This window comes from Ischnura elegans, chromosome 1 (assembly GCF_921293095.1).
Source record: "Ischnura elegans chromosome 1, ioIscEleg1.1, whole genome shotgun sequence".
NCBI lineage: Eukaryota > Metazoa > Arthropoda > Insecta > Odonata > Coenagrionidae > Ischnura > Ischnura elegans.
Window position 1 is genome coordinate 119,601,239 of NC_060246.1, and position 27,868 is coordinate 119,629,106.

The following is a 27,868-nucleotide window of genomic DNA, read 5'->3' on the forward strand; positions in this document are numbered from 1 at the left end:
AATTCTCTGAGCTTTAGGGGGGGGTTTTATCCCCCAAGCCCCCCCTTGCTGCACCACTGGGTTGCAATGCCATCATAATTTATTCTTTTTGAAATTCTTCACCCCCAAGTCTCACAAAGAGGCCGCACATAGTCATCTGTATGAAAATTTTCAAACGCAAAACATTCCAATCCCATTGCTGACCAATCTGAATCAACCATTCTGAATTCAGAATAATTCTGATCAATGTCTCGCATACCCCCATGAGAGACCTTTGTTAATATTTATACCTCAGCATAAAAGCAGACTTTGCAATTATCATAGTATATTCTACATAATTTAGGGATCACAGTGGTTAATTTTGTATGAATAATTCAAATATTTGAGTAACATTATATAAATTTATTCATCATTTCAGGTACACAATATCACACATTAAAATTATTTTAGTTCACAGTTGCAGTTTTATAATGAGATTTATTTTGAGCTTTTTAGGAAAAATAACGAGCAAGGACGGTTTAGCATCATGACGGCCCTTAGCTGAAAACTTAGAGTACCGTTATTCAAGTAATAACATTGGGCTAGCCAATGGCATACCTATACAGAGTAACATGCAGGTGCACTTGAAAGGTGAATACGCCACACAGGAAAAAATTTCGCTGAAGAAAAAGAGGGCTTGGAAGTAGTGGAACACCAGTCAGGAATTGTTCCTCAGAGCAATTTTTGCACTAAGAGTAGGATACCTGACCAGTAAATGGGAGATTCAAGTAAATATTTATATACTCTTTCACAGTGGATTTCTTCAGAGGGTATTATGTATTTGCACTTGTGCCTCTGATAGCATAAAAAATCACTTACAGCAAGGGGTGCCTTGATTACAATGGTTCTCCTACAGTTTCTTTTTATTTGAATACTGATTTAATCACATTAGTATATACATAATTATAAAATCAACATTTCATCATGTGATGAAGAATCAACGCATTCCATGTAAAGTAAATAACATGTACAAATAGTAATATATTTTCAGCATGCAATCGGATTAATATAAAATTTCCATTCTATAATTTTAAGAATATAAATAAAAAATATCAAATAAAATATTAACATAGCTCATAAAAGTACATATTATAACTCAGGCATTCCGCTAGGAATTAAGGCCGGGGTGGGGGGTTTTAGGTGCAACTAACACTGTGGGTGTGGAATACAAGAGATGTGGGTGCACTCCCCCAGAAAAATTTTAAGATTTTAAAAACAGTCCTAATATCTTGAAAAGTATTTAGTGTTGGCAGCCAAAGCAAAAACTACACATCATGGGCATCCATTTCCAATCACCAAGCAAAATTTGAACAAGATATGGAGATGATACTTGAGGGACTTCCTTGTAAGGATAGATAACATTCAATCTCATATTTCAATCTGTTGTCTGGCAGAATTCATAAATACTTAAATTAAAAATAATATTTCAGGAAAGGGTAATAAAATTGCACCACGATTCCCACTCTTCCCATTAATTATGTTGTACATTTCAAATACTGCATTAAATGGATGCGGCGGAGTAAAGTCCTCGCCTCGGTCACAGGCTTGAGTCCCACATTGGTAGGATACCCCAACCTAGGGCATGGTTGTGTGTGTTAGTCCAAAGTTGTTACACATTATTTCCCCCGATGTAAAGACCTTAAATGGGCTGTTTTTGGAGTGATGAAGGTAAATTAAAAAAAAAGTCCAACACCAGCACAGGATACAATATACAGATGAATTACTGGTTATTCCTTCCTATTAACCAGTTTAAACCGAAGAGGATCTTTTGGTGTGTTTAAGAACCCACTCCGGAACTTCATTTCACCATAGTTGTACTCGATTTTAAAGTTTCGCACTATCTGTTAGGAAACAAAAAAGGAAGCATCATCAATTCATCATGAATAAATAAATGACTTTCAGCATGTTCAGATTGTATAAAACTGACAGTTCACTTCACTTATTGTTAGCATAAACCCAAGAAACATAAATTTGGTTTCGTGGAATATCCATAATGATGCATTCATTTGATCTTGGGTAAGGGGGCATCCATTAATTACGTGAGGCATTTTGTGGGGATAGGGGATCAAGCCGATTCTCACCTCACGTTGAGGGTCGAGGCAAGTCACATGTAGTTTTTTTTCCGCAAGAAACAGGGTAAAATGTGATTCTAAACTGAAATCTTGGTAATTTTAAATACTAGTTAGCTAATGTTGTTAATTAATAGTGTTAACTAATAATTTTTAATTAATAGCTAACTAATAGAGTTAAGTAATCTTAAATAAAAATAATTATACATTTTGCTCTTTATAATAAATTCATGGCAATGAAGCATGTATTAATATATTAATACTGTAAATACACATTTTGAACAATCTCACAAGAGATTAGAGGGAGGGGGGAAGGGATTAAATCAAATCTCACAATATCTCACTAATGAGGGAGGCGGAGGGGTCCAAAAATCGCCAAAATCACCTCATGTAATTAAGGGACACCCCCTACGTAGATCTAGTGGAGTCCCATAGCCAAAGTTCAATGTGCGCTCAGGGAAAGGAGGGAAGACTAACAATTAGGAAAGGAAAGGAAGGATGGTCTCAGCCATCGATGGGTGAATATTGAATTTTTGCCAATTGACATCAGCCTACAGGCTACATTGGTATTAAAATGGTTCTCACTGACTACCAGCAGACTTTGGTTGGCTCATTAACTCAAGCAGAGTAGATACCAACAGATTGACTTTTCTTATCAGAGGCTTTTGTCAATTGAGGCTCACAAAACAAATCAAAAATTTCTCTGAGAGATATAAACACTTTGTCTCAAAATCATTCCCATTCAATGCAATCGATCAATCGATATCAAAAGTCTATTAACCTAGGCAGCCATATATTACATATTCATTAGGCCAGCCCAGTGACATAACTAGAGATACACTTTGGGAAAGGATGGGGGACCCTAGGGGACTACCCCCCTCCTCCAAGGCACCAGGGTGTCTGGGAAAATTTTTGAAAAACGACAATCCTGGAAATAAGTTTTACATCATTTTGGCACTTAAAATTTAACTCTATGCAGATGCTGTTATTATATGCCAAAATAAGACAATATTTTTAATTGTTTTAATTTTCTACGGTTTTGGGGGGATCTATCCCCTCATCCTCCTTCCCCATAGTTACTGGGCCGGCTTTATTTTTTCAAAATTAGTAAAGGCTATGTTGTCCTCGTCTAAAAGTGATCTTAAGGAAGTTTCTATTCAATTTTGTTACTCTAAATAACAGGAACTTGTGCCAAAAGGGCCACAAGTACAATAGGGACTGTTAGAATCTAGAGCAACAGTATGAGATGAAACCATTTGTATGTGTTAAACTTAGAATGCATTGAAATAATTCGTAAAGACATACTATTTGAATTTGACTTTCCCCAATTCTTTTTTTAAAATTAACTGACATTAACCAACAATATTATTAATGAAAATAATGAATCGTACCTTGGCAAGAAGTATTTCCATTTCCAGATAAGCAAATCTTCTTCCTATGCAACTTCTCGGCCCAAATCCAAAAGGCAAAAAAGCAAAAGGATGTTGCTTTCCTTTTTTAACTATTTCAAAGTCATCTGCATTTCCAGCCATTCCTTTGCCAGGCTTTACCTTTAACCACCTTTCTGGGATATATCTTTCATGTTGAGGGAAGAATTCTTCTGAATGAGTTGAGATGGTAAATGGCATAAGAACACCAATCTGTCGGGAGAAAATGGTAGAATACACAATATTCATACAAAAAGGCTCGATAAACTGCTTATTTTCCAAAAAACATTACACTTTAACAAAAATTCCAAGGAGGAACATGTTCTTTCAAAAATGCTTCATTAATCACTGCAAGTTAAAGAGCATTGTTTCTCTGGTAATAACTTTTACTGACATTCTAATGAAACCCTCATAGGAATTCTCATCATCCAGTCTGACGGTAAATCTATTCATCTCTCCTTGTAAAAAGAGTATGTTTGCTTTCCTTGCATAGGATTGCTTAGCAGATGTCTCATTTTACATGAAAATAGTCTGGCTATCTGAACCTCAAATTATTATGAATTTCACAACTAATACACTAATAAGCTACTAATTCTCTGCCCTTGGTCTATTGAAAATTTATCTGTGCCAATAATTTCTATACTTTCTTTCCCAATGCTCAACTCATACCCCCACTCTTTTTGAAAGACAAGAGACAGGATTCATATTCAGTGCTGTTTTTAATGCCCTTTATGACAGCAAACCATCAATTACTAATGACAATGTCCAAGCTTTTGCTATTTATGCAGAGGAGAAGAAACATATATGGACCAGCCCAAATTATTATGGAGGAAACTTCAAAATACATAATATATAGTTAAATATGTACATCCTCAATTTCATTCCACCTCAAAGACATGCCATGGCTTTTATGTTCTGCTTTGGGGTAACAAAGAAGAAGAGAGAGAAGTTCACTTACCCCCTTCGGGATTCTATAACTGGACAGCACAGTCTCCTTTGTTGTAAATCTACGATTTCCTGTAAAAATTGGCGATAACCTGTAGAACATCAAAACAGCTCTTGGTAAATTTCTAGTTCACTTGTTAAGATAAAATTTTGGTAAACATGGAACAGTTATTAGAAGTTTCAATCATATCCTATCAAAGACACTGATTCCAGATATGATCAAATTCATAGATTGATATTCCACTCAGGCCAAAATATTATCAGGTAATTAGATAAAAATAAATAATGCTAATAGCTACATATACATTCACATACATACAGTAAATAGAAATACAAGGGCTGTCCAAAAAGTAACAGACGTTTTGTCATGGCGCGGCAGTGGGCGGGAGTAGCACCTCTATCTTGATTTCAGAGTGTTTTTACACTCTTTACAAAACCAGCCAGGGTATCTTGAGCATCGTGCTTATCATAATTTGTACACAGTGGAGTGTTAAAAATACTGCTGCAATTGAAAATCCTGCCAGTTGTTAAGTGCTACCTCTGACAAGGTTTTTGTAGGCAAAAGTTAACAAATCCATTAAAATTTATCGCCAGATTTGCGATGTGTACAGTCAAGGAATAATCACTCAGATAATTGTTAACTAACACATGCAATACAAAACAGGCATCAGGGAAACTCAGCAAAGTAAGTTTTGTTTTTCCACGACAACACTTGTCCATGTAGGAACGGATCAGGATTGGAAATAAATAAGACGGATATTAATTTCACACGTCTATTCGCGATCACGGATGAACAACGACAACCGGAAATACAAGTAAAACAAAAACATACAAAGAGGAAGAAAGTTCACCTTCATAACACTTGGTGTCTCTGCGTAGATATTACAATTATAAGATTACAAATAACAGTCCACACACAGCCAATTGAACCCAAGACCTCTTGGATGGTTTTGGATGGAAAGTTTTCAATCATCCGCCATACAGCCCGCATTTAGCATTAAGGGACTACCACCTGTTCCCAGATATCAATAAGTGGCTCGCTACAAAATGATTTCACACTGACACTAAACTACATGCCAGAACATATACCTAAGCCAGTGTTTGAACACACTCGCGACAAAATTCTGCAGAGAGGGTATTTCAAAAACTTGTACCACATTAAAGTACCGTATAAGCGTGTGTAAGAGGCGCACACGTGTAAGAGGCGCACCCCTATTTTGAGGATCGAAGCTATAAAGAAAAAAAATTTTGCGACATTTTTTTTATCCTATCGTGCGGTGTTGCAGACGCATGCCTGGAATTTCGACAGTTATCGAAATGTCCTCTTTCAGTACTATTTGGAAGAGGAAATTTTGATAACTGCAGTGGCATAAGAGGGAGTAGAAAGAGTTCCGATCCTCTCTTTGCATACGCCATAGCTCTACGTTGCTTGTCCTACTCACGAGCAATTTTGTTTAAAAGCTCTCGCAGGAGTATTGCAATAGAATTGCAGCCGTGGAAAATTTTAAGGCAAAACACGACAGGCAAATGGCATGAGCTTTCCCAAGAGATTGAACAACAATCGGGGCAATCTCAGCGCCGTAGGATAATAACCACGTCATAGATTTAAGGCCCCTTGCACACACACCGATTTTGGACGGCCGGTAAAATATCGGCCGTCCACATTCCAAAAGTGAACAATGGGAGAGCATTGGAGCTTGCACACGTACCGACCACGCGCCGGCACCGGCAAAATGCCGGTTAGCTGCCTGCCATTGTCACTGTGGATCGCCGGCGCCGGCTCTAAAACATAGCAACGTATCGTTTGACCGGTAAAAATCCGGCGTGTGTGCAAGCATCGCTTCGCCGGTAAAATATATCGGCCAATATTTTACCGGCCGTCCAAAATCGTTGTGTGTGCAAGGGGCCTAACGGAACTACACTCGGCTCTCCATCAGCCAATGCCTCTGCCGTTTTTTTTCCTTTCCGAGACTCCACAGGAAAATATCAAGTTACAGGGGAACAATGGAAACGTGTTTCATCCCTACCCCATTCCACCAACTGACCTTTTTCGGTCTACCAGGTTCAATTCCCCGAGTTTCTGGAGGTCAAATGCTACGTGAGTCACCTTCTGAGCTCGAAGATATCTCGACATCTTTCAGCAATTGTGACACGCACGAGGTTCTAAAAAGAATTAGACCTAACGCGACGTATATCTGACAGCATTTAAGTTTTTTGAGCTCTAATTGATTGACACAAAGATTTATAGCTAAAATAAGGCTACTAATATTCAACATAGTCCAAACAGCACAATTTCGGAAGAAACAAGCGTAGCATAAGCGCATTCAAACAAGACGAGACGGACTGGAAACTCAGGCAACGCAAACTGCGTATATCACATTGCTGCGCCTTCGCCCCTTCGCTTTAAAGGCAACGACGTCACATGCAAGATCGGACGTGTTCTTCCCTTGCTCCTTCGCTCGTAGCTTTAAATACGGAGGGGTGGGAGCGCGCTCCTTCCCCTCGACCTCTCCTTCAGCGCTCTTCACTTATAAGCATTTCCGATTTCTTCTATCCACCATGAAGTCCAACAATGAGCACACTCGTTCGAATTTTTTAACCGCAGGTTTTGACACCAATATTACTATATGCAGTATAAATGCCGCGGGATGCCCACTCGTGGCAATAAATTTATCGCGCGCTCCGGAGCGAATCGCCCCGCGCGATCTTTTCAATGTTCACCTCTTGGGTACCGACGTGACGGCGCGATGCTTGCAAGAAATTCAAACAGGAGCATTTTAAAAATACGTCACTAAGGGAGAAACTCCCCTGCCTGCCGCTTGATTTTGACCCAGGGTTTCAGATGACTGACTCACGCTGAAAACCAAAGCCACTCAGTTCCCCTAGGACTTCCGACCGGTGAAGGGGAGGGGGGGAAGATAAGAAGTTTGTGTAAGAGGCGCACCCCCATTTTCGGCTGCGATATCTGGGGGAAAAAGGTGCGCCTCTTACACGCGATTATACGGTAAATGCCTTAATTTAAATGGCGAGTTTGGATAAAAATAGCCAAAGAGTTCAACTTCAAAATGTACATTATAAAAATTATTTTCACTTTGTTTATTTTTTATTTCAAACCATCAGTTAATTTCTGGAGAGCCCTCGTAAGATAACACAAGGTTAAAAGAATAGGCTGAATCCATAGCAAGGGTACCATAACCATATAGAAATTTTCAGGAAATGGGCTAGCATAATGAGCGTAAGCTATGAACAAAGAAAGATAAATATTTTCTCTGACTTGCTGTCAGAAACAAAATTATTAAGCCTCCAGTTTAAAGTTTGATAGCAAACAAAAAACAATGTACACATGAAAATTAACTCCAGGAAGAGAAGGCAGTTGATTTTTCTAGAGATAATTCATTTATAACAACACTTTATATTTACACCCTTGTAATTCCTTTTTTACATGAAAAAAAATTTCTAGCACTTTCAAACAAAGTTACACACCTTTTATGAATACATACTTGGATGATGGCGTATTCAAAATAAATTCTTTGGAGTAAGTTCAAAGGTGGAGTTTTGACACTAATTAATCTTTAAAAAAAATAACTAAAAATCTACATAATTTGAGGCATGAATAACTTTGCTTCTATTCAAGCAAGATTTTCCAGCAAGTTCAGTTTATACATGTATGTATGTGTTTTTCGAAATACAGGTAACCAACTCACCTGGCACTCTCCTTCAGACAGGCCCTTAAAAATTTCATTTCTTCCAAATTTTGCTCCGTGATTTCACTTCCCTTTTCAGGAAGAAAACGCTTAACCTCTTGGAATAGAATTTCCTGTTTTTCTTGATTTTTGGACAGCTGATACATAGCCATACCAACTGAATATGAAGTCTAAAAAAAAAAGAGAAATGTAATTTATATGACCATGATCAGGTCTTTTGTCTTTTTAAACACTCGAAACATAAATGTAATGATAGAGTTTTACTGTTTTCATTCATTGATTAGCATTAAAAACCATGGGGTAGATTCAGGGGGGGAGGAGGAGGAGGCAACCATCCCACCATTAACTTTGACTTGAAAAAAATGGATGAATGTGCCTAGTTCAATGGTAAAATTGAGTCAGAGTCGATTGATCTTGAATGTAACAATGTTCTACTACGTACACAGAGGTGGATCCAGGATAGGGAGGGGCTAGGTTGGGGGCTTGGCGGGTAACCTCCCAGAAGTAGTTAGGGTCCCATATTGAGAGGAAAGGGGATGACTGCCACTTATTGGGATTTGTGGATGATGCCATCCCCATAATCATATTTTCACTGTTTTGAATATTGCTTTAATGCAAGTTCAGTATTTTAAATTTAATTTAAGTTTAGTATTTTAACTTTAACCCTTTAACAGCGGAGTTTTTTTCTGAGTTTTATTTGGTTTTTCCGTTAAAAACTGCTTAATTACTGCCCAAGCATTTAGATAAACACCTAGTTTTAAAATTCTGTTGATTCGTTCTTGCTAGAGGGGGTGTGCCCATATGGGCACGCTAGCCGTTCTGGCCACCGGTCTGCATCCTGCAGAAGAATCGCTCGAACCGTCATAATACTCATTTTTTTTGCGTGATTCACCATATAGTTTTGCATTTACTTATAACACTTCTTTTATTCGGCAATTTGAAGTAATATCAAATCATTTTACTTTACTTTTTCGGTTTAAACATTTTTTTTTGCTGTACAAAGAACTTAACAGTGTAAAACTCAGTTTTGAAAACAGTTATTGAATGAAAAAAAACGTTATCAATGAGTTTATTAGCTAAATTAGTCCTATATTGCTGGTAGAGTCTTTGAATGCTATAAATTGGGTTATCAATTACCGAGTATGATAGTCAGAATTTCATTGAAGGGAAAGACGTGGGCACTTAGCACATTCTGAGCGCGTGCGGGAAGAATATTCTTCATTAGAACATCGGTGTCTATGAAACGGGACAAATTGGTTATCACTGCCATCATACCTTATATCATCAGACTTTCTATGATTGATTACACTTGATAGGGAATGTTAAATACGACAACCAGGTCTGGGAAAGGTACATCTTCGTTACAAAAACACTTGTTCAATCTCTAGCCTAAAGGCTTACTGCGGTATATTTGAACCAGAATTTTCCATACAGATCCAGGCATTTACAATGACAGCATCAAGGAGATCATGTGGACCATCACCATTTTTTCCTCTGACAACATTCCTGTAACTGTTGATATTTTTATCCGTGAGATCAGTTCCACCCATCTAAATATTGTAGCTAGAGACCACTGCTGGCTGCCTAATTTGTACCATTTTTGAGGTAACACGAGGGAATCTTGTGACCTTTGTGAGTGGGTGTACACATTGGCAAGGTGACTGGACAGTCACTACCGAATAGTAATTATATCTAACAACAACAATATTCCCTTTTTCTCCCATGCGAAAGCATGGGAGCAGCGGGGCTGCTTCGCTAGCTATTTTTTCGATCAATGGGTTATCTTTGGGTACCCTTTTTCTCAGAACTGTTCCAGTACCCTCATTTTCTTAAGATTTTAACTGACTTATATGAGGAAAGCTAGTAGACCAACTGTCAAAATAAATGGAAAAGGTAATATTTATTGCTTGCTCTAGTAAATTGTCCAACATGATAAGCAAATACGAAGAGCATTTGCCTATGAATTTATGGTAGTTATTTTTTTCTCAGGCACTCAGCCCCTGCTATATGCTGAAGTCCACCAAGTAATCTTGAGGAGTATTCAAGCACCATATTTTAAAGCCGAAACTAATAGGTTCACCCCGTATGAACTGCTTGCAGCTATGATTGCCAAAAATTTTATCATGGATTCATCGTATTTTAGCTTGGGGGTTGGCACATAGTTTTCTGAACAAACATACTTAATCATATATACGAATGGCCTAATTTTGCCGCTGTTATAGTAGTGATTATTATCTGCACACTGAATATAACCCACATTATATTTTGCAACCTTGCAAATGGCATTATACACCAGTGTTTCGGACGTCATCGCCATTCTCCCAAAAGTTCTCTTCCTGCAGACAGCAATAACCACTCAGAATAGAATTGAATACAACAGATAAAAATAAATTTCTTCCGTCATGAACATTTAGGTAACCTCAACTACGAATTTACCGGGAAATGCAGTGAAATTCATTTCGAGGAATATATTCTTAGCGGTTGACACGTCATCTCGTGCCTATGCGTACGTCTTGGTCATTTTGCTGTCTCCTCCATCCTGTTCAGGACTAAAACTGACGGAGCTTGTAATGGTTGCTTGTTAACTTTTGCCTTGATTGTCTCCTTGCGACTTACAACCAGGGACTGGACTTAGTTGGAAAATTTGGCCACGAGTTCAATGTGGTTGATGTGATCAAGGTTATATCTTATTTTTTATTGTTTCTAAGTTTAATACGCGATACAAAGCGCTTCACCATGAGCTTCATCATTGTATTTATCAAACATCCTTTCCCATTCCACCATGCCCTTGATTGTTGGGTAAGTATACCAGTGGTAGAAAATAACCCTATAATTCTTCATACTAGATAGTTGAGCAAAGTATATTGCAAGCACCATGAATAAAAGTGTTGAATAATATAAAATGTACCGTATTTGCACGAATCTATGACGAACACGATTCTAAGACCCCCTTTTTTGGAACTCCACAAGGGAAAAAAATTTTTTCCTTACAACGATACGAATAAATGATAAATGCTGTGATGTGTGCCTATGCCCCAGGAAACTCTGGATTATGGCGAGTAATTATGATATTCATTAAAGGATTCAAACAAGATTTTAGTGAATTACATGAATACCTGTACTTTATCGAGACACTTAGGTCATATTGCTGATTCAACTAATATCTCTTTCAAATATCCCAAAAAAAAACACGCCACCTCGCTAAAAAAATGTTTCTCCACTCGGCATTTACGCTATTATGGATTTCTGTCTGATGTAAAAATTCTTATCCATCAAACGCCATTTCCAGTACACGTATTCACGAGAGCAATGTGCATTTTGTGCCTAAAACAACAGCTTTCGCTGCGCAGTGATCGGTTGTGAGATGGATCAAAAAGGCCAAAAATAGTCTATTATTTGTTGTTCCTGTCTAATAAATATATTTTTAATACAATTGATGCAGTGTGGAAAACGTGAACAATGTTGCGCTAATAGTCAGTGGCACGCCCACCTGGATCCTCGGCTTCATCTCTCTACTTGTTTTCACCAGGTAGCTCGCTCTACCCCACCCCTACCGTCATGTGCTAGCAGAGAACCCAAGACGTTCTGCAATATTCACGTGCTTCTAGCCCGGAGTCTTTTCTTCATGTTCAATTATTTTCAGTCCATCTTTTAAAGTTCTCAGTAGTTTCCTCGAAGGGGCCATGGTCCGAAGACGAATAAAATTAAAGTAGTGAAAATGAAACCTGACTTCATTAAACTCACACGGAAAACACTCGGTGGTTTGAAGTCAAGCCACCTTGGGAACCACTCGCACGAGATGAAGTTCGGAACTGATGCTATGGCGTATGCAGAGCATACTGCAAAGGGTGAAGCATAAACATATGACTGCGCCATGAAATATTTTGCCGTAAAGATACCCATTCTTTTCTAATTAGCGTAGCGCCAGAAGGGCAAATGAATTCGAATTGCTAGCAGGGAGAAACCAAATATCCCTTCGTCTGTGACTGTGACAATAGAGATTTATAGCATAACTCATAAATTGTAACTTGATATATGTTTTCGGAAAAAAATACAGCATCAACTTCTGAGAAGCTCAGCTGCGAGGATATCGAGTTTCGCCAGAAGGCTAAGTCTCCGTCGTATTTTGACATTTATTTCCTTGCGTAAAATGCTTAAATAAAGTCAGTAATACGTCGTATTTGGTCTTATTCGATTTTAAATTACGTGCACACTACTAATATTTCAATCCAATAAAGGTGTAATATCAATTGCCGAAAGTCATTTTTAGACATCTGTGGGGCTAATAGATGACTCATGCAGCAGTTGACCTCCAGAAATGGGGAACTTCGAAGCAGGTAGGCAGAAAAAGGTCAGGGGGGGAGAAAGAGGGAAGGGTGAAACACGATTCTATTATTCTCCTGTAACTTGATATTTTCTTTCAAAGCTTAGGTCTTTGTAATAAAATCCCTGCAAGAGCTGGGACCCTTTGTTTGAGTTTGGAGAAGACGAAAGCATCAGAGGGGGGAGGAGAGTGCTGAATGGAGGGGATAACGGATCTTGGGAAATGTGCTAATGTTTCTTTCCCATGGCACTGAGCTTCTCCCTATGGTAGTTCCATCTCCTGGGGAAGATTCAATCTATGCGCCTTTTGTTATTAGCCATAAATGACCCGTAGTCATTTCGTCTCATTTTCGTCAAATGATGGATGCGGGAATAATTTTTCGTCGGGACCATGATCATCAAACAATCAATGCGGGAATACGATACTTCGGGGAACAATAGATGCGGGAAAAATTATATTGTCTACATGGATCTTTATTTGGGACCAGAAACGGGGAATAATGAATGCGAGAAAACTATCAATGCAAGAACGATAGGTCGGGGTTCCATTGAATAACTTTTCTTTTGAAAGCGGCAGTGTAGTGACTTCTTTTCTCTGCCATCGTAATACCCTCAAAGGCACAGAATCACAACTGAATCAATCTCTCTACACATAGGAAAATCATGTTGCCTTCTTACCCTTGCTCTGAGAAAAATGCAACGACTTTGTCGCAGTTTATTCCGCAACTGTGTTGAGGCTTTAACGTTACAATTTAGGTAAATTGTAACCAGTCACACGAACATTTTGTGAGTTGATCAAGCTTTAACTTGAATGGAGCCGAACCCAGGGTAAAGCAGGCAGTCTCACGGACACGGTAGAAGTGCACCCGGTGACTGATTGGAACGCACCGAATCTTTGCCCGCTGCCTAAAAATGGAAAATGTTTTTTTTTTTACTTGAAAGCAAAATTACTGTTCAGCTATTTTTGGCGTTGATTTTTCGTTGTATAGCTATCAGGTGGCAAACTCGGATATCCATAATTTTTCCGAAGTAAATTATGCAACCCGATTGACGTGGAGAATTTTGCATCTGATTCTAAGACGAACCCTCTCTTCTGCAGGAGTTAGGAGGGAAAAAAACCTCGTCTTAGATTCGTGCAAATACGGTATTTTTTGTACTAAAAATTAATGGAAATATTACAAAAAATACAGCAAAAAATATTGAAGACGTTAAAATCGAGTGAAATAAAAAAAAAAAAGATTGACAAAAACTTAGCGTTTTATGTCGAAATTATTTGATAACAGACCCAATATCGACGTTCGTAGCGAAGGACACCCGCCAAAAAAGACACCCCCGGCTACCGGCTAGCTTGCCCATATGGGATCACCCGAAAATAAATTCAAATTCCTTGTCTCATACGAAAGATATCACAATGCTGGCAAAAGAAACCGAAGTTGACAACATTCATTATGAGGATAAGATTAAATACTTAACCGAGTATGAAAAATAAAAAGGAAAAAATCGTATTTACTGAAGACACTGCGCCATTTTTTCTTTTTTGCCTCCTCGAACAGAGTAGGTAAGAATGCCTATCATGCCACTGTCAACTGCTGGTAAAAATCCTGGCCGCAAGCACATGAACCGAATAAAATGATACATTGTAATCATTTTTGGCGAAGACAGCATGCTCTATAATGTTTGGGTCGGAATTTACACGAAATTCTTTAGACCACTGCAGCTGTGCCCATATGGGTACGCTAGCCGTTCAAGGGTTAATCATTTAAGTTGTTTGCAATTAGACATCACCATGTTAAGAGCAAATGGCTGTGCATTCGTAGGCATCAATGAGAAAGCAATGCAAAAATAATGTAAAAATAAAAATTAACTATCCTAAAAATCAGTTGGAAACTTTCATGAAAACCATTTGAAACCACATACAATGGTAAATTTTATGGAAATAACTCACCCACACATACTCAATTGAAAGCAAGAAAATACTGGCACCTTCAAAGCCTCAATAACATTTGGGTCTTGAGGGTGGGAAATCTAATAAATAGAATTTGGTTTCAATAATTGTGACAATAATAACATCATTTGAGAATGAAACCGAGTCTGAGTAAATGATTTCATGGTGAATTTGTTCAAAAATAAGCTGCATCCCTTACATATGTGATGCCAAAAAGATAACGTAGGTAGAATAGGCTTTGAGCAATGCTTGAACTGCAAGTGCCAAGAGTAAGAAACCAAATACATGCATGAGAAGTGTTCGAATACAAAAGAGAAGGAATTTTTCTCACAGTATCAAGTCCACCAAACAGCATGTCTTGAGCCATTATACTGGCAAACTCAGGATCTCCACGGGCCAATAACCTCTCAAGAACACTGGGTTCAGCGTCACTGGTGCCTTCGGGCCCTCGTTTCCTCAGTCTTTCCACAGCTTCCTCGACATAACGGTTTGATATTCTAAAATTCAATTCAGCTATTAATTCTATATTAGGGAGGAATGTAAAGTTTTAGGAACAGAGTACTATAGTAACTAAACCTATACAATTGGAGGAAACAGATATTCAGAGAAATAATCAACAATAGAAATAATGGCAAATAGAAAACAAGTGTACAAACTCACAACATCAGTTATCTATGGAATTCATCAATATCCCTGAAGACAAAGTAAAAAATTGGTGAGAAACTGGTCTTTTTTTGGAGGGGAGTGGTTTATCACTTTCCATGGCACCTTGGTGGTATGCAATACCTCTCAGCGAGTGGTTTAGGTCTAATATGAGTAGTGGCTTTCATATATTCATCGATTACTTTTAAACAGTTTTTTTTAAGATGCTGTAATAAAAATTACATTGGAGAGCCACCTAAAAGTTTGCTATCTTCAATTTTTCCAGAAATTGTGGGCTGGCAGTCCCCTCTTCTAAGCACCACCCCCTTCCCCACCCTCAATCCACTACTGATCATCACCTAATTTATTTGATCTTAGTACAGCAGACTCCCGATTATCCGCCCGACGTATATCTGTGCATGATTTTCACTCTCGCTCAATATTTTCCGCGATTTTTATAAAAAATAAATCTGATGCAAAAACACCGGAATTACTGCATTTGAATACTAGAATACACCGTGCTTATTATTTCCATTGAAATCCCCATCCAAAAACAGAAGCAATCATGCGCTAGCTGTATTCACTTCTTGTTCCTGTTTCCCAAGCCTCACAGAGCACGCTCGCGCTCCGGGATCACAGATACACATCCCGCAGCAGTTGCAACCTGGGCAACTTGTGTGAGACGCGACTACGTGGCATGGTGCCTGAAAGTGTTGTTTCCATTTTCATGCAGTGGTCTTGAAGCATTCATGTAAACCACTTTTCTGTATACGTGATCACACAGCTGCAAATGCATGGTTTTCGAAACCAGTTCTTACATGGAGCCCTAATAGTATGAGTAAAACTAGTTATCGCTACTTAAAAGATCGCGGTCTGCAAAGAAATCTCTCAATAAATCTGGGAAGCACTCTAAAATAACATAATAAATGCATAAATAATAACACATTGTTTGTTTTACGTAAATTATAAACATTATAACACATTTAAGTGAAAGTTTGGGTTATCCATTTTTTCCGATTATTCGTGCCGTCTCTCCCCATCATTACCCCGGATAATCGGGAGTGTGCTGTAATTAGATTTTCCCTTTTTTATCTAAACTAAAAATATATAATAGTAACAGATAAAACTATAAGATGGAGTTCTTGTCGAACTGGCCAACCGCATACTAATAAACAGTATCTAAGAATTTAAAGTCGTGTTTTCTATCAAACCTAATATCATATAGTATTTATCAAACATCACTAAGTACATAAACAAGTCATGAGTGACCATCATCACAGCCTTCTAACTTCAGCCTTTTTCCTCTACAATGCACTTCCCTTCTCTAAAATACCATGATTGTCTTTGTGCTTTCAGTAGCTCAAGCTGAGACCTAATCCACAGACTACCATGATAAAGGTAATCAGAAGAGGAGAGTGGAGGCATTCAGCAAATTAGAAAGTGCAGTGGTAGGGCTGAATTTATAATCTGGACTCAGTTCCATTCATCACACTGTAAAATTGTTTTTTACATGGACATAAAACAGTAAAAAAAGATTATTCCAAGTTCAATAACACACACATGTTTCATTTTCTGCTCTCATTTTTTACAAAAAAATTCCCAGTGTTTTTCATGGCAAACAAGATGCATAATTAACTCTTTATATCAAAATTGAAAAAAAAATTTATAGGCTTTCGTTTGCGACAATTTTTCTATGGTATTACCAGTTTCATTAGCATCTTTCAAAAAAATTGCCATTATCTTTTTTTCCGAGGGTTTAATCGCCATTTAAGATTGCAAATATCTTTTTGATTAGCTGTCAATGCTAAAATGAATAGCTAAAAATCAGTCCATGCCATCGCAATAGGATTTCAAATTCGGTAGAAAACCAAATTTTATAATAAAATGATATGTAAGGCAAAAACAGTTAAAAAGCAATATACTTTACGATTTAAAACATTTTTTAGACCTTATTATTTCACATAGGGTGTATAGATCTAATGGTAAACAATGATGTCGATACTCACTCCGAGAAAATATCAAGTGCTTGAACAAATTTTTTCCATGTTGGAGTAGGAAATATCTTCCAGATGGGGGGACCAACTTCCAAGTGGAAAGATAATTCAAAAAATGTTCCCAATGCATCGATCATCTTCTGTGGTTCTGATTCCTTTGGCAGGTTAGGTACCAAACAGCCAAGTCGTGTATCCAAGGCCACAAAAGCAATGGCTAGAAACAGAGAGTCGAGTTTTTTTTTTTTACACAAGCCAAAGATACCTCATTATGTACTAAAATTTGATACATTGTTGCAACATAGAAAAACAAAGTGGTAAGAGAAAAAATATATCAAAGTAAATACATCCAATGAAAAAAATGTGAAGTTCTGCATTTTAGGACATGGCAGATAAACTAATTCCTTAGGTCAGAACACACTTTACAAATGATGAATCTTAATAAATTCTCTAAATTTAATGTTCTCTCATGTAATGTGGCATTTTTTAGAGCATCTTCCCCAAAATTTTTGGTAAACCCCCCCGAGAAATTAATCCAAATATGCTCCAAACTTATCTGCAGAACTTCTCCCGCTAAGGACTTTTCACGCTAAGGATTTTCACATGAAGGACTAATTCGCAAAGGCTCGGAGACTCTAAGGCTCAGGCCCCTAAGGTCTCAGGCCCCCTGTCTCCAACCCCCTGTCGCCCAACTCTGCCATCCAAATCGGCCACACCAGGAGTTCATCACTAAAATAGCAGTCCCACTGAGAAATACCTGGATTTGAAAATCCAGGGGAAAGTTGATGCTGAGGCATAATCTGCGGCTTGGAGAAACAATTAATCCACTTTTCACCTATCAAAACTCTCTCTCCCTCCAAGACCTAATCCAACCATGTTTTTCCCCTCCTTGACTACCAATTGCCTGGCTCTACGTCTATCACCCTACCTGGGAACTGACACCACCAAGAAGATTGTGGAGAAGGAGGTCCTCCCCGCTGACTGGCGTGTGGGGCTGGCTGTTACCTCACCTCCAAAATTACCTCTCCTCCATTGAAGGCGGATTTCTCCTCCTTCCACCGCAGTACATTTTGTCTTTAAGTATCCAGGCCCTCCTTTCTTGAATTGACTATCGTCAGAGTAACATCAGTCTACCTTTGACACAGATTCTTAACATATTTTTCAGTGCTGACACAATCACCATTCTATATATGTACTTGGTTTTTCGTATGGTTAAGGTTCATTTTTGACAATATCAGTTGCTAATTGCCATTATTGAAATACTTGTTATATTGAATCTCAAATATTTATGCCTTCAAATACAAGTAAAATGAAGTTGACATGTACTTTTGATATAATTGTTCTCTCATTTATCATTATTTTTGTCTTTATGGAATTTTTTTCCTCACCTGATCAGTGGCAGATGAAATCACATATGTACATAGTTCCTTGGGTTTGGGCTTTAAAAAATTGCCAAGATTTTAACAGCGTAACATATCAGTAGATTGGATGCAAAGCAATACTTGCAACCCAGAAAGATATTGGGGTGCTTGATAATTACCAAAAAATTATCCACAATTTATATAAAAGCCAAGAAGCAAGAAGAAAATCTGAATACAGCTACGAAGAAGCAACGATTAGGAAAGGAGTGAGACAAGCTCTGTCCCCGTAATTTTCAACATTTTCACTGAGATAGCTGTACATAAAGTAAATACGAAAGCCCCAGAAGTGAAAATCCACTGTCAGAAAATTAATATGCTTAAAAATCATAAAATCCTAAAAATTCATAACTAGTTCACTACATCATGAAAAATCCATGATCTCTACCATTGTTTACTGAACATCACTAGTCCAGCTTTCAAACCATTCAATATTTCATACTTGAGACAGTCATTTCATTAAAATTTACTCACACTCAATTGACCACTTGAAGAGCTCATTGATGAAGTCAGCAGGCATTTCATCTTTGCTGTCCTTAAGATTGTAAAGCCTGAAAATAATATAAGCATGAGTGGGAAGTTATTTCTCTTTTATCATTAAGTTACTCATTAAAACAAAGGCAACCCATCATCATAATCATAATGAATTTTATTCCTTGAGCCTCACCAAACTGAAGACTTTTGACTTAATCCATTTGTAGAGTGCATACATATTTGTGTTTTACCTAGTGTTCTTAAAAATGTCATTTTCCTGTGAAGAAATGAAGGCCATATACCGATTATTTAATGGAGACTTTTCCAATATGTCGTCAATATGCGGCAGCACATTGGAAAAGTCCCTATAAAAAACATGAATTTGATTAAATAATGGTGCTATGCAGGAGTGTGCCAATTTGAAGGCAGCAGCTAAAGAAAATCTAGATCACAGAAATGGACTTCAGTGTACCCTCAAAGTAATTCTAAAACTTAGATAGTACTTATGTATACTTTTTTCAACTACATTTGGGATGACATGTACGGATTAGCAGGATATTAATAATTAATGCCTATAAAATAAATAAATATATATCATGCAACATTCAGTTACATTAGGTAACCGAAATGAAAGAGGAGAAAGGCTACTTGAATTCTGCACTGAGCACAGGCTAGTGGTTGCCAACACTTTATTCAAAAATCCCCTGCAAAGAAGATACACGTGGAAGATGCCAGATACCTTAGAAGATTCCAAATCGACTACATTCTAGTGAAACAAAGATTCAGGAACCAGGTGAAGGACTGCAAAAGTTATCCAGGGGCAGATATCGATAGTGACCATAACTTAGTTATGATGAAATGCCACCTGAAATTTAAAAAATTGAAGGAAGCCGTGAAAAACATATGGCAGGTTGAAAAATTGAAGGAGGTTCAGCATCAACTGGCTTTTAAAGAAGCTGTAGAAAAAAGAATAGGGGAGGATACAACCAATAAACCAGTGGAAGAGAGCTGGAAAATCATTAGAAGTGGTCTGCAGGCTGCAGCAGAGGAAGTTCTTGGTAAAAGAAGAGTCATTATGAAAAAACCATGGATCATGCAGGAAGTATTAGATCTCATTGAATAAAGAAGAAAATACAAGGCTGCAAAAACAGAGGAAGGACAGAATTGTTACAAGAGAATAAGGAACGAAATATGTCGTAAAGCACGGAAGGCTAGAGAAATGTGGATGAAAAATATTTGTGAAGACGTACAAAGCAATCTTAAACATGGAAAATTAGAGGCCGCCTATAGGATGGTGAGGAACCACTTCAAGGAAAGGGGCGCAAGATGTAATACCCTTAGGGACAAAAACGGAGAACTAATGATTGAAAACAAAGACAAAGGGAAGAGATGGAAGGAGTATCTGGAAGATTTGTACAAAGGAAGCAGCCTAAGAACGAATGCTATCGAAAACGAGAGGGAAGTGGATGCCGATGACATGGGAGCCCCAATTTAAAGATCAGAATTTGATGCGGCTGTAAGAGACCTTAGGATATATAAAGTGTCTGGCATTGATGATATTCCCGCAGAGCTAATTAAAAATGCAGGAGAGAAGACGTTGAACCAGCTATACAAAATCATTAGTGAAATGTGTTCCACAGGTGAGATACCAAAGGACTTCGAGAGGAACATTATAATCCCTATTCCTAAATACAAAAGAGTGAAGAAGTGCAAAGATTTTAGGACCATAAGCCTAACTACACATGCGTCGAAGAAGTAAATATCAACTGAAAATAAGCACGAAGGAAACCAAGATATTAGTGTGCAGCAGAAGAGAAGAAGACAAGACTAACATTAAAATAGGGAACCAAAAACTGATAGAGGTTGATGAATTCAGTTATTTGGGAAGCAAGATAACTAGTGACAGGAGAAGTAAGAAAGAAATTATCAGCAGAATAGCTCAGGCCAAGAGAGCATTCCACCAAAAGAGAGACCCGCTCACAGCAGGAAACTTAAATATGTAAGGAAAGAAACAATTTATAAGAACCTACATTTGGAGTATGTTTCTATACGGAAGTGAGGCATGGACAATGACCGGAGTGGAGAAAGCAAGGATAGAGGCCTTCGAAATGTGGTGCTACAGAAGAATGTTGAAGATCAAATGGATCGACCAAGTTAGTAACGAGGAAGTCCTAAGAAGAGTAGGAGAGAAGAGATGCCTTATGAAAACCTTAACAAGAAGACGGAACAACCTTATAGGCCACATCTGGAGACATGATGGCCTGATGAAGACAATCGTCAAGGGACAAGTGGAAGGCAAGAGCGGAAAAGGAAGACCTCGAGCAAAATACATATATGGAACAAGTTAAGAAGGATGTGAAAGAGAAGAAATACGCAGGTGTGAAAAGATTAGCTGATAGGAGAACTGAGTGGAGAGCTGCATCAAACCAATCCTAGGATTGTTGACCAGTGATGATGATGATGATCATGCATAAAAATTAGAGATGTGCAAATAGTATCCGGGAATACTCGAATACCTCAAATACTAGAAAGTATTCGATATTCGAGATCTCGAATAGTTATGCTAATTGTACCCTCTTGAACACCTCAAATACTTTGAATTTCGCGTCATACACTGTCGCATGCACGTCGATGGTAGTTGACAAGGAAAAATGTAGAGAACTGTAGTCGTGTAATAGAACTATACATATATCACATTCATGGGAAATGCAAGATGCCTATGCTAACTTAGAGCAACATTTTTCAAATATTGAACATAAGCTTCATTACCGATCAATAAATTCCTGAGCAATATTGCCAATGGGCTGGATGTATCTTTTTGATATCCTAGGTTGCAGCATTGGTTGATTTGCCTTACTGCGGGCATAAAGCCATTTCTCTCCATTTCTGAAACAGTGAATTGGTTAATGTAAGTCACATGCTACCAAACACAGAATGTTACATTGTTAAAAACTGAAGGCTAAAATTTGTTCTTACTCTACTAATAAACCGCATCCATTCTTATAGAAATCTTTCTTCACAAATTTACGGTAATAGGTCAGAGCTTGCATTCCTCTCCGCACAGGGCATTGACCTTCGTTTCGAAAAGTTGTCTCAACATCATCTGGGTGGAAGATGAATACAAGATCTACTGGCCCTGTGAATCCATGGAAGCGAGCTATGTTTCCATATTTTTTGTGAATCATTCGATGCATTTCTTGAATCTCCCTTCCATAATATTCTCCTGAAGTGCAAAAGACATGATAAATAAGGTAGGTAAGAACTCTAAAAATATAAAGCATGCATGTACCCCATCACAGATTTTTTACTTGGTATGTATAAAAGTCTACCGCATAAGTCAACACCAGTAATAAGGTTTTTTTTTAATTCTTTCTTATAAAATTTTGGGACTTTATGTTAAGTTAATTTTTTTTAAATTTCATGACAGTGAATTACTGAAAAAATGAAGGACAGGAATCATAATTTTAATTAGATTGAGCTGATGCCCAAACTTAGAAGATACTATGTTTGGATAATGAAAAGTCAACATGAATGCAAGCTTCCAGGTTCTCCAGCCACATCGGTCAACGTAATTCTCCAGCAGTTGCACCTTCGGCAAAGTGCCACACATTAAAGTTTATAGGCTCTCCGTTTGATGGCATTTATAATGAATTCCTGTGTCCCCATATATTTTCAATAATATTCATTTTCAATATAAGAGGCGGTATTTCTTATATTTGAATCAATTTTCCAGTTAAGGTCTCAGTTATGGTATTGAAGAGAGACTGACGAGTCAGAGAGAATAAGAAGCATTGCTTGATGAATGACATTATAAATATCACCAGCAGTTACATTCACATCACAAATATAGTGGGTCAAATATTGCATTCCAAAGATGTAAGAAAATGCTAATGATATGCACTGTTATCAAGAGAGAACATAAGACAAAAGCGAAAATAAACAGGACCCAGTGATGGAAATTTAAATGAAATTTTAGCATTACTATTAATAGACTTCTGGAGTTAGATTCTTAGTGCCTTGTGTTTACTAACTTTGTTATTATCAATGCCAGAAATCCATATAAAAACTTTTAAATGCTTAAGAAGTGTTAATTTTCTTACAGAAGTGTAAATTTTTGAAAATCAAAAGCATTCCGGTGTCGGTGGGGTAAAGTCCTCGCCTGCCAAACCGTAAGTCGTGGGTTCGAATCACTCTGGGTAGGTGGTCCCTGTCCAGGACATGGATGCTTGTGTTGTGTATTGTTTATCCTCCGTCAGGGGTTCCGACTTACAAAAAATATTGGGGTGGCCTTAACCGGAGACCTTGCCCCGGTAAATTTTATAAGCAGTGAATTTTCAGTTTTTTAAGCATTTTGGAAGAGTCATATGATCAATATTAGAACCCTGATCTCTCAAATATCGATATTTGGACACTCCGGGGAAAATTGACTAGCCTGACACAATCTTTCCTCACATCTGTAACAAACTTTTGGGGGGGCTCGGGCCCCCTCAGGCCCCATGGAGTTGGCGCCACTGTCCTCCGTTGTAAAGGCCTTGAAGTGCTGTTTTCGGGGAAGTTGGAAATAAATAAATAGAAAATAAATAAATTATTTGGTTTCAAAAATACACTGGCAACACAAAAAGTTGACTGTGAACTCATGAGGGTCTAGTCCAGTGGCCAGGGTAATGGCTGGGCATCCCATTGAGTTAGGTCCCAAATTGGAGGGACGAGAATAAGTGGGCAATTTCTTCCCTAAAGAGAGCTCTGCGCGGAGAGGTTTAAAATATTCTTATGCTACTCGTGGCACAGAAAGTAAATTCTTCTCGTTGGGAACGGTAGAAAAGGGTTGTGGGGATGGGAAGGGAGTTTGGTTGCTCCTTGTAATTTCAAGATAAATTTTAAAAATGGCAATCCTTATGGATGCTCTCCAATGAATTTTTTTATTTCACCGACTAAAAAAACAATTATAAAAATTATGAATATCTCTAACAGAAACTTTTCCACACATATCAGACCTTAGACACATTATCGCTGAGTAGTATAGCATACCACCAAGATGCTGTGGAGTGTGATGGACCCTCCCCCCCCAATTGGTCTCAATCCATCCCTTATAAGACTATAAGAAATGAACTAAGATGATTAGCAGTGAACTTTCAGAGTCAAACTATAAAATATGCAACTGAAATCCTTCAACAGCCTTTCTTCATCAAAAAACTATCTTCAACCTAATGATATGAATGCAATTTGAATTTGCATTATAATTGCAGCAGGGAGCATTCGTGGGAGTGAATTTGGTACATCCACCTGAAAGTTACGGAGACATCAGTTTTAAATGCCATCCTGAAAGGCCCTCCTGAATACAGAACCAAGATGGCTTTTGTAACTACATATTGTCTCCTAAGCCAACAAATTTGGCTGAAGAAGATAGAATCTTGCAGTCATCACAAACATCAAAGCAGAAGCTTATGTAAAAATATGATTGTATTCAGTCGAAAGCTTGAATTCATGCTTTCGATTGAATACAAGCTTTATAAAGAAAATCTTATCCATAAAATACAGAGATGGAATGAAACATGCCAATCAACACTTCAGGAGCTGAGCACACCACACTTAAACCTATTTACACCCTAAACTTGGAAGAAAGCTGGTGATTATGAGCCCCAATGTTCTTGTATAAAGTGGAGATACTTAAGTTTGAACTGTCAAATCTCTGTAACTACAAAATCAATTTTGATGAATTAACTGAAAACAAAATATCATTTATTAATAAATACATATAAATTAATGTATAAATTTATACATTTCCTCATTAACATCAGAAATTTATGGTTGTATAAAAAATGTTTTCATCCAGCCTTTAATGAAATAAGGTATAGTTTTTCATGCTTAGAAAATGATAGCTCAACTTTGGGGTTTCATATAATGAATAAATGGACTCTTATTAATACATGAACTTTATGATAATATGTAGTATTAGCTCTAAAAACTGCTGCTAAAAGATGAATTTCTGATGTTATTGAACTAACGTATTAATATATTCCCTTTCATTTCCAGTTTAATTCAGTACAGATGACTGAGTAGTTACCGAGAAACAACTTCAAACTTGGGTATATCAACTTTTTGCTAGGACAGTACGGGTAAATTTAGCTGAAACAATAAGATCAAATGAAAAAAAGCTAGCATGTTAGAAATCACACTGTAGCATCAAAAATTATTTTCCGTGATATACATATCTATACGCCTTGTGACACATATACAAATTCGACAATATGCATGGCAAGTGCCAAAAAATACACACATGTATTGTCTTTTGATACCATCGTTCAATGATTCCCTATGATTAAAGATACTTCATAATAGTATTCGAAATTTGGTGCCTTGAAAATTATTTTAGAGATTGTTGACTATGTTATGTTTAAAAAAAATATTACCAATAAAAGGAAGGAATCGCCACATATTCCCTATTACAGGGAAAGGTTTAGGCCCAGGAACTTTTTCATATGGTTGAATCTCAGAGTTCACTCCTTGAGTGTGCACCTCAGCTGTATACCCATGATGGAATATGATGGATGACCAAAGGTATTTCTTCACATTCACCGTTGCTTGGTAATGTAAATGCCTCATATTGTTAACTATTGCCATTCTACCGGTCATGGCCTGAGTGAATCTGAAATTAATAAAGAAAATTAATCAAGCAAACCTCTTTCCACCCACCATTGGAATGAAAAGCATAGATTTACATATCATTGAATGGCTTGGATTTTCTGAGATGAAGATGTGATTATTACATAATCAACCATATATCCCTTAATTTCCGCCTAAATTTTGGAAAATTCAACATAATAAGGATGAAAGAGATGGGTATAATTTATAACCATAACCATGCTTTGATAGGGTGCGATATGCGCTCAGCAGGATAGCTAGTATCCCATATCTCAGTTTTGAAATTCAAAGGTGACATAAATTTCATAATGAAAACAAAAACTCTTCCATTTTTAAAGTATTACAAATATATGTGTGCAGTAATGATTAAAATGGCCAACATACTAGACTCACTAATTGGTGAGCAAGTTAAGTGGCCATGACCATGCAGTGTGGTGTGCAGAAGCCAGCACACGCAGAAGCCACCTCTGGTGAAAATAGCCCATAATCGGTAACATGACAAAAAGTGTGCCATAAGTATGAATATACCTTACCATGAACGTACCTACCAAGAGTGTATCTAAATTTAATATTGAAACTCCTTGTCACAAGATGCTTGACAGGATTGAGGAGATGGATCAGCATGGAGGTTTTTATGGTTACTACCCCATTACCAAACCCCTATGAAAAAATTGTATAATACTGCCATGGCAATGTATAAGAATGTATAAAAATTTGAAACAGTTTTATACAATTTTTTCATAGGGGAAGAACCACAAGGAACCAACAACCTCGCGCCTCTCGGCCGTAGCTGAGCACACATGAAGTGGGCCAAATCACAATCCCAACTATGACAATGCAAAAGTTATTGCAAATGAAAAGAAACCCGTAAACCTCCATGCTGAATCATCACCACATCGCGAAAGCCTACTCAAGGATTGAGAAGATGGTGTACAGACTCGCGTGTTGTGATACAAAGTAAAAGTAAGAAAGCACCACGACAAAGAGTAATTATAAAATTAGTTCACAGTAGATAACTGACCCTGTCACAGTATTCATTACGTTATCTGTTTCACTGTGCATCACAAAGCTATTTAAAACAACTATGCAAAGACAGTGAATATGCCATGGCTGTATTTCCCATAGAGGTTGTAAATGAATACAACCTCCTTGGTATTTCCAGTCAATGGTGTTAAACTAATTATTTTTATAGGCTACCGTGTCGATAGGGCCAATCAAATATATTGTGCGATGACACAGGTTGTTAATAAATAAAATAAAAGAGAATGAGCAATAATATATACCACTCCTTCACCATGACTGGTTATAGTGAAGGAATGGTATCGTTATAACAGAGGGCCCTCTGCCACAATAACAACTATGCAACCACTGAGGTAATAGGGCTTATGGAAGAAAAAAAGCTCTATCACTTCAATTCCGCGCATTTCAGTTACACCGACAAAAAATGCACCACATAAGGTTTTATTGGTGCTTTAATAGACTAAAAAGACGTTGAATATGTATGCATGGACAAAGGTCGCCACCAACTGGACAGCATCGCAATGGCCATATACATATCCGAATGAGTAAAAATGGCATGCTGTTTTCAGAGTGGATGATACTCACCTTAGGCTTCACCGGCACTTTAAATTTAAAAGTTGCAGCCAATATTGTAATCCTGAATCAGGATTACAATATATTGTTATTATACATGCATATTACTCTATAGAGTAGCAACCATTCTTGCTATGGCTGCAGCAGATCCTTTTTTCTTTTCACAATATGTATTCCAGGTAGGAGCTAACCATCGATTGTGACATTGAATTTTAACCACAAAACTAATAAAATTTTACATGATAAATGTCCCTTGCTAAGGGGAGTAGTTGACCGCAGGAAAAGTTTGTTGCAAACAATGGACAAAATTATTCCGATTACTAGGTAATTTATCTCGAAGTAAACGTCTACGCATTTACCGCACTGACTCGAAAAAATATTTTGATTGAATTTCACTTCAGTATTCTCATTACAAATATCATAATCCTATGGCTTTCATTAAAAACGAACCCTGAGTTCCGCCATCCGACATAATTGAAATGCCGCTCTTCGCTACGCCATACATAGGACACTCAATACTAAAAAACGGGACCAGCGTTTGTAGCGCCACTGTGGGCGGAAGGGAACTATCAGCAGTAGAGCGATTTAGCCCCGCCCCCCTTCGTAGTGCAAGATGCCTACTTTATAGGATACCTCAATTGCCGCGTATTTCGAAAGGGAAAATGAGAACACAAAAT

The 27,868-nt window shown here is 37.6% G+C and overlaps 1 protein-coding gene across 2 annotated transcripts; it reads right to left on the minus strand.

The window, feature by feature from the left end:
* Window positions 1-360: 360 nt before the first annotated feature.
* LOC124168975 (probable cytochrome P450 49a1) lies at window positions 361-27,679 on the minus strand. 2 transcript variants are annotated; one of them, XM_046547400.1, is made up of 11 exons: window positions 27,204-27,679; window positions 25,367-25,602; window positions 21,933-22,179; window positions 21,726-21,842; window positions 18,957-19,033; window positions 17,080-17,281; window positions 14,763-14,928; window positions 8,164-8,333; window positions 4,473-4,551; window positions 3,479-3,727; window positions 361-1,859 (listed from the first exon to the last, which is right to left on the minus strand). In XM_046547400.1, exons 2-11 carry the CDS (start codon window positions 25,587-25,589, stop codon window positions 1,746-1,748), a joined length of 1,644 nt encoding a protein of 547 aa, XP_046403356.1. In that variant the 5' UTR covers window positions 25,590-25,602; window positions 27,204-27,679; the 3' UTR covers window positions 361-1,745. The 2 variants fall into 2 exon arrangements, with proteins under 2 accessions (XP_046403356.1, XP_046403365.1); XM_046547409.1 differs by lacking the exon at window positions 361-1,859 and having other exon boundaries at window positions 3,701-3,727; window positions 4,473-4,531.
* Window positions 27,680-27,868: the final 189 nt, after the last annotated feature.

What these genes read in the sequence shown, in the direction of transcription:
- LOC124168975 (XM_046547400.1), bottom strand. Translation starts at nt 25,589, where the DNA reads ATGACCGGTAGAATGGCAATAGTTAACAATATGAGGCATTTACATTAC. An exon ending in GCTCAGGAATTTATTGATCG is followed by an intron (nt 19,034 to 21,725) that starts GTAATGAAGCTT and finishes TATTATTTTCAG; the next exon opens with GCTTTACAATCTTAAGGACA. An exon ending in TGTCTGAAGGAGAGTGCCAG is followed by an intron (nt 4,552 to 8,163) that starts GTGAGTTGGTTA and finishes GATGTTCTACAG; the next exon opens with GTTATCGCCAATTTTTACAG.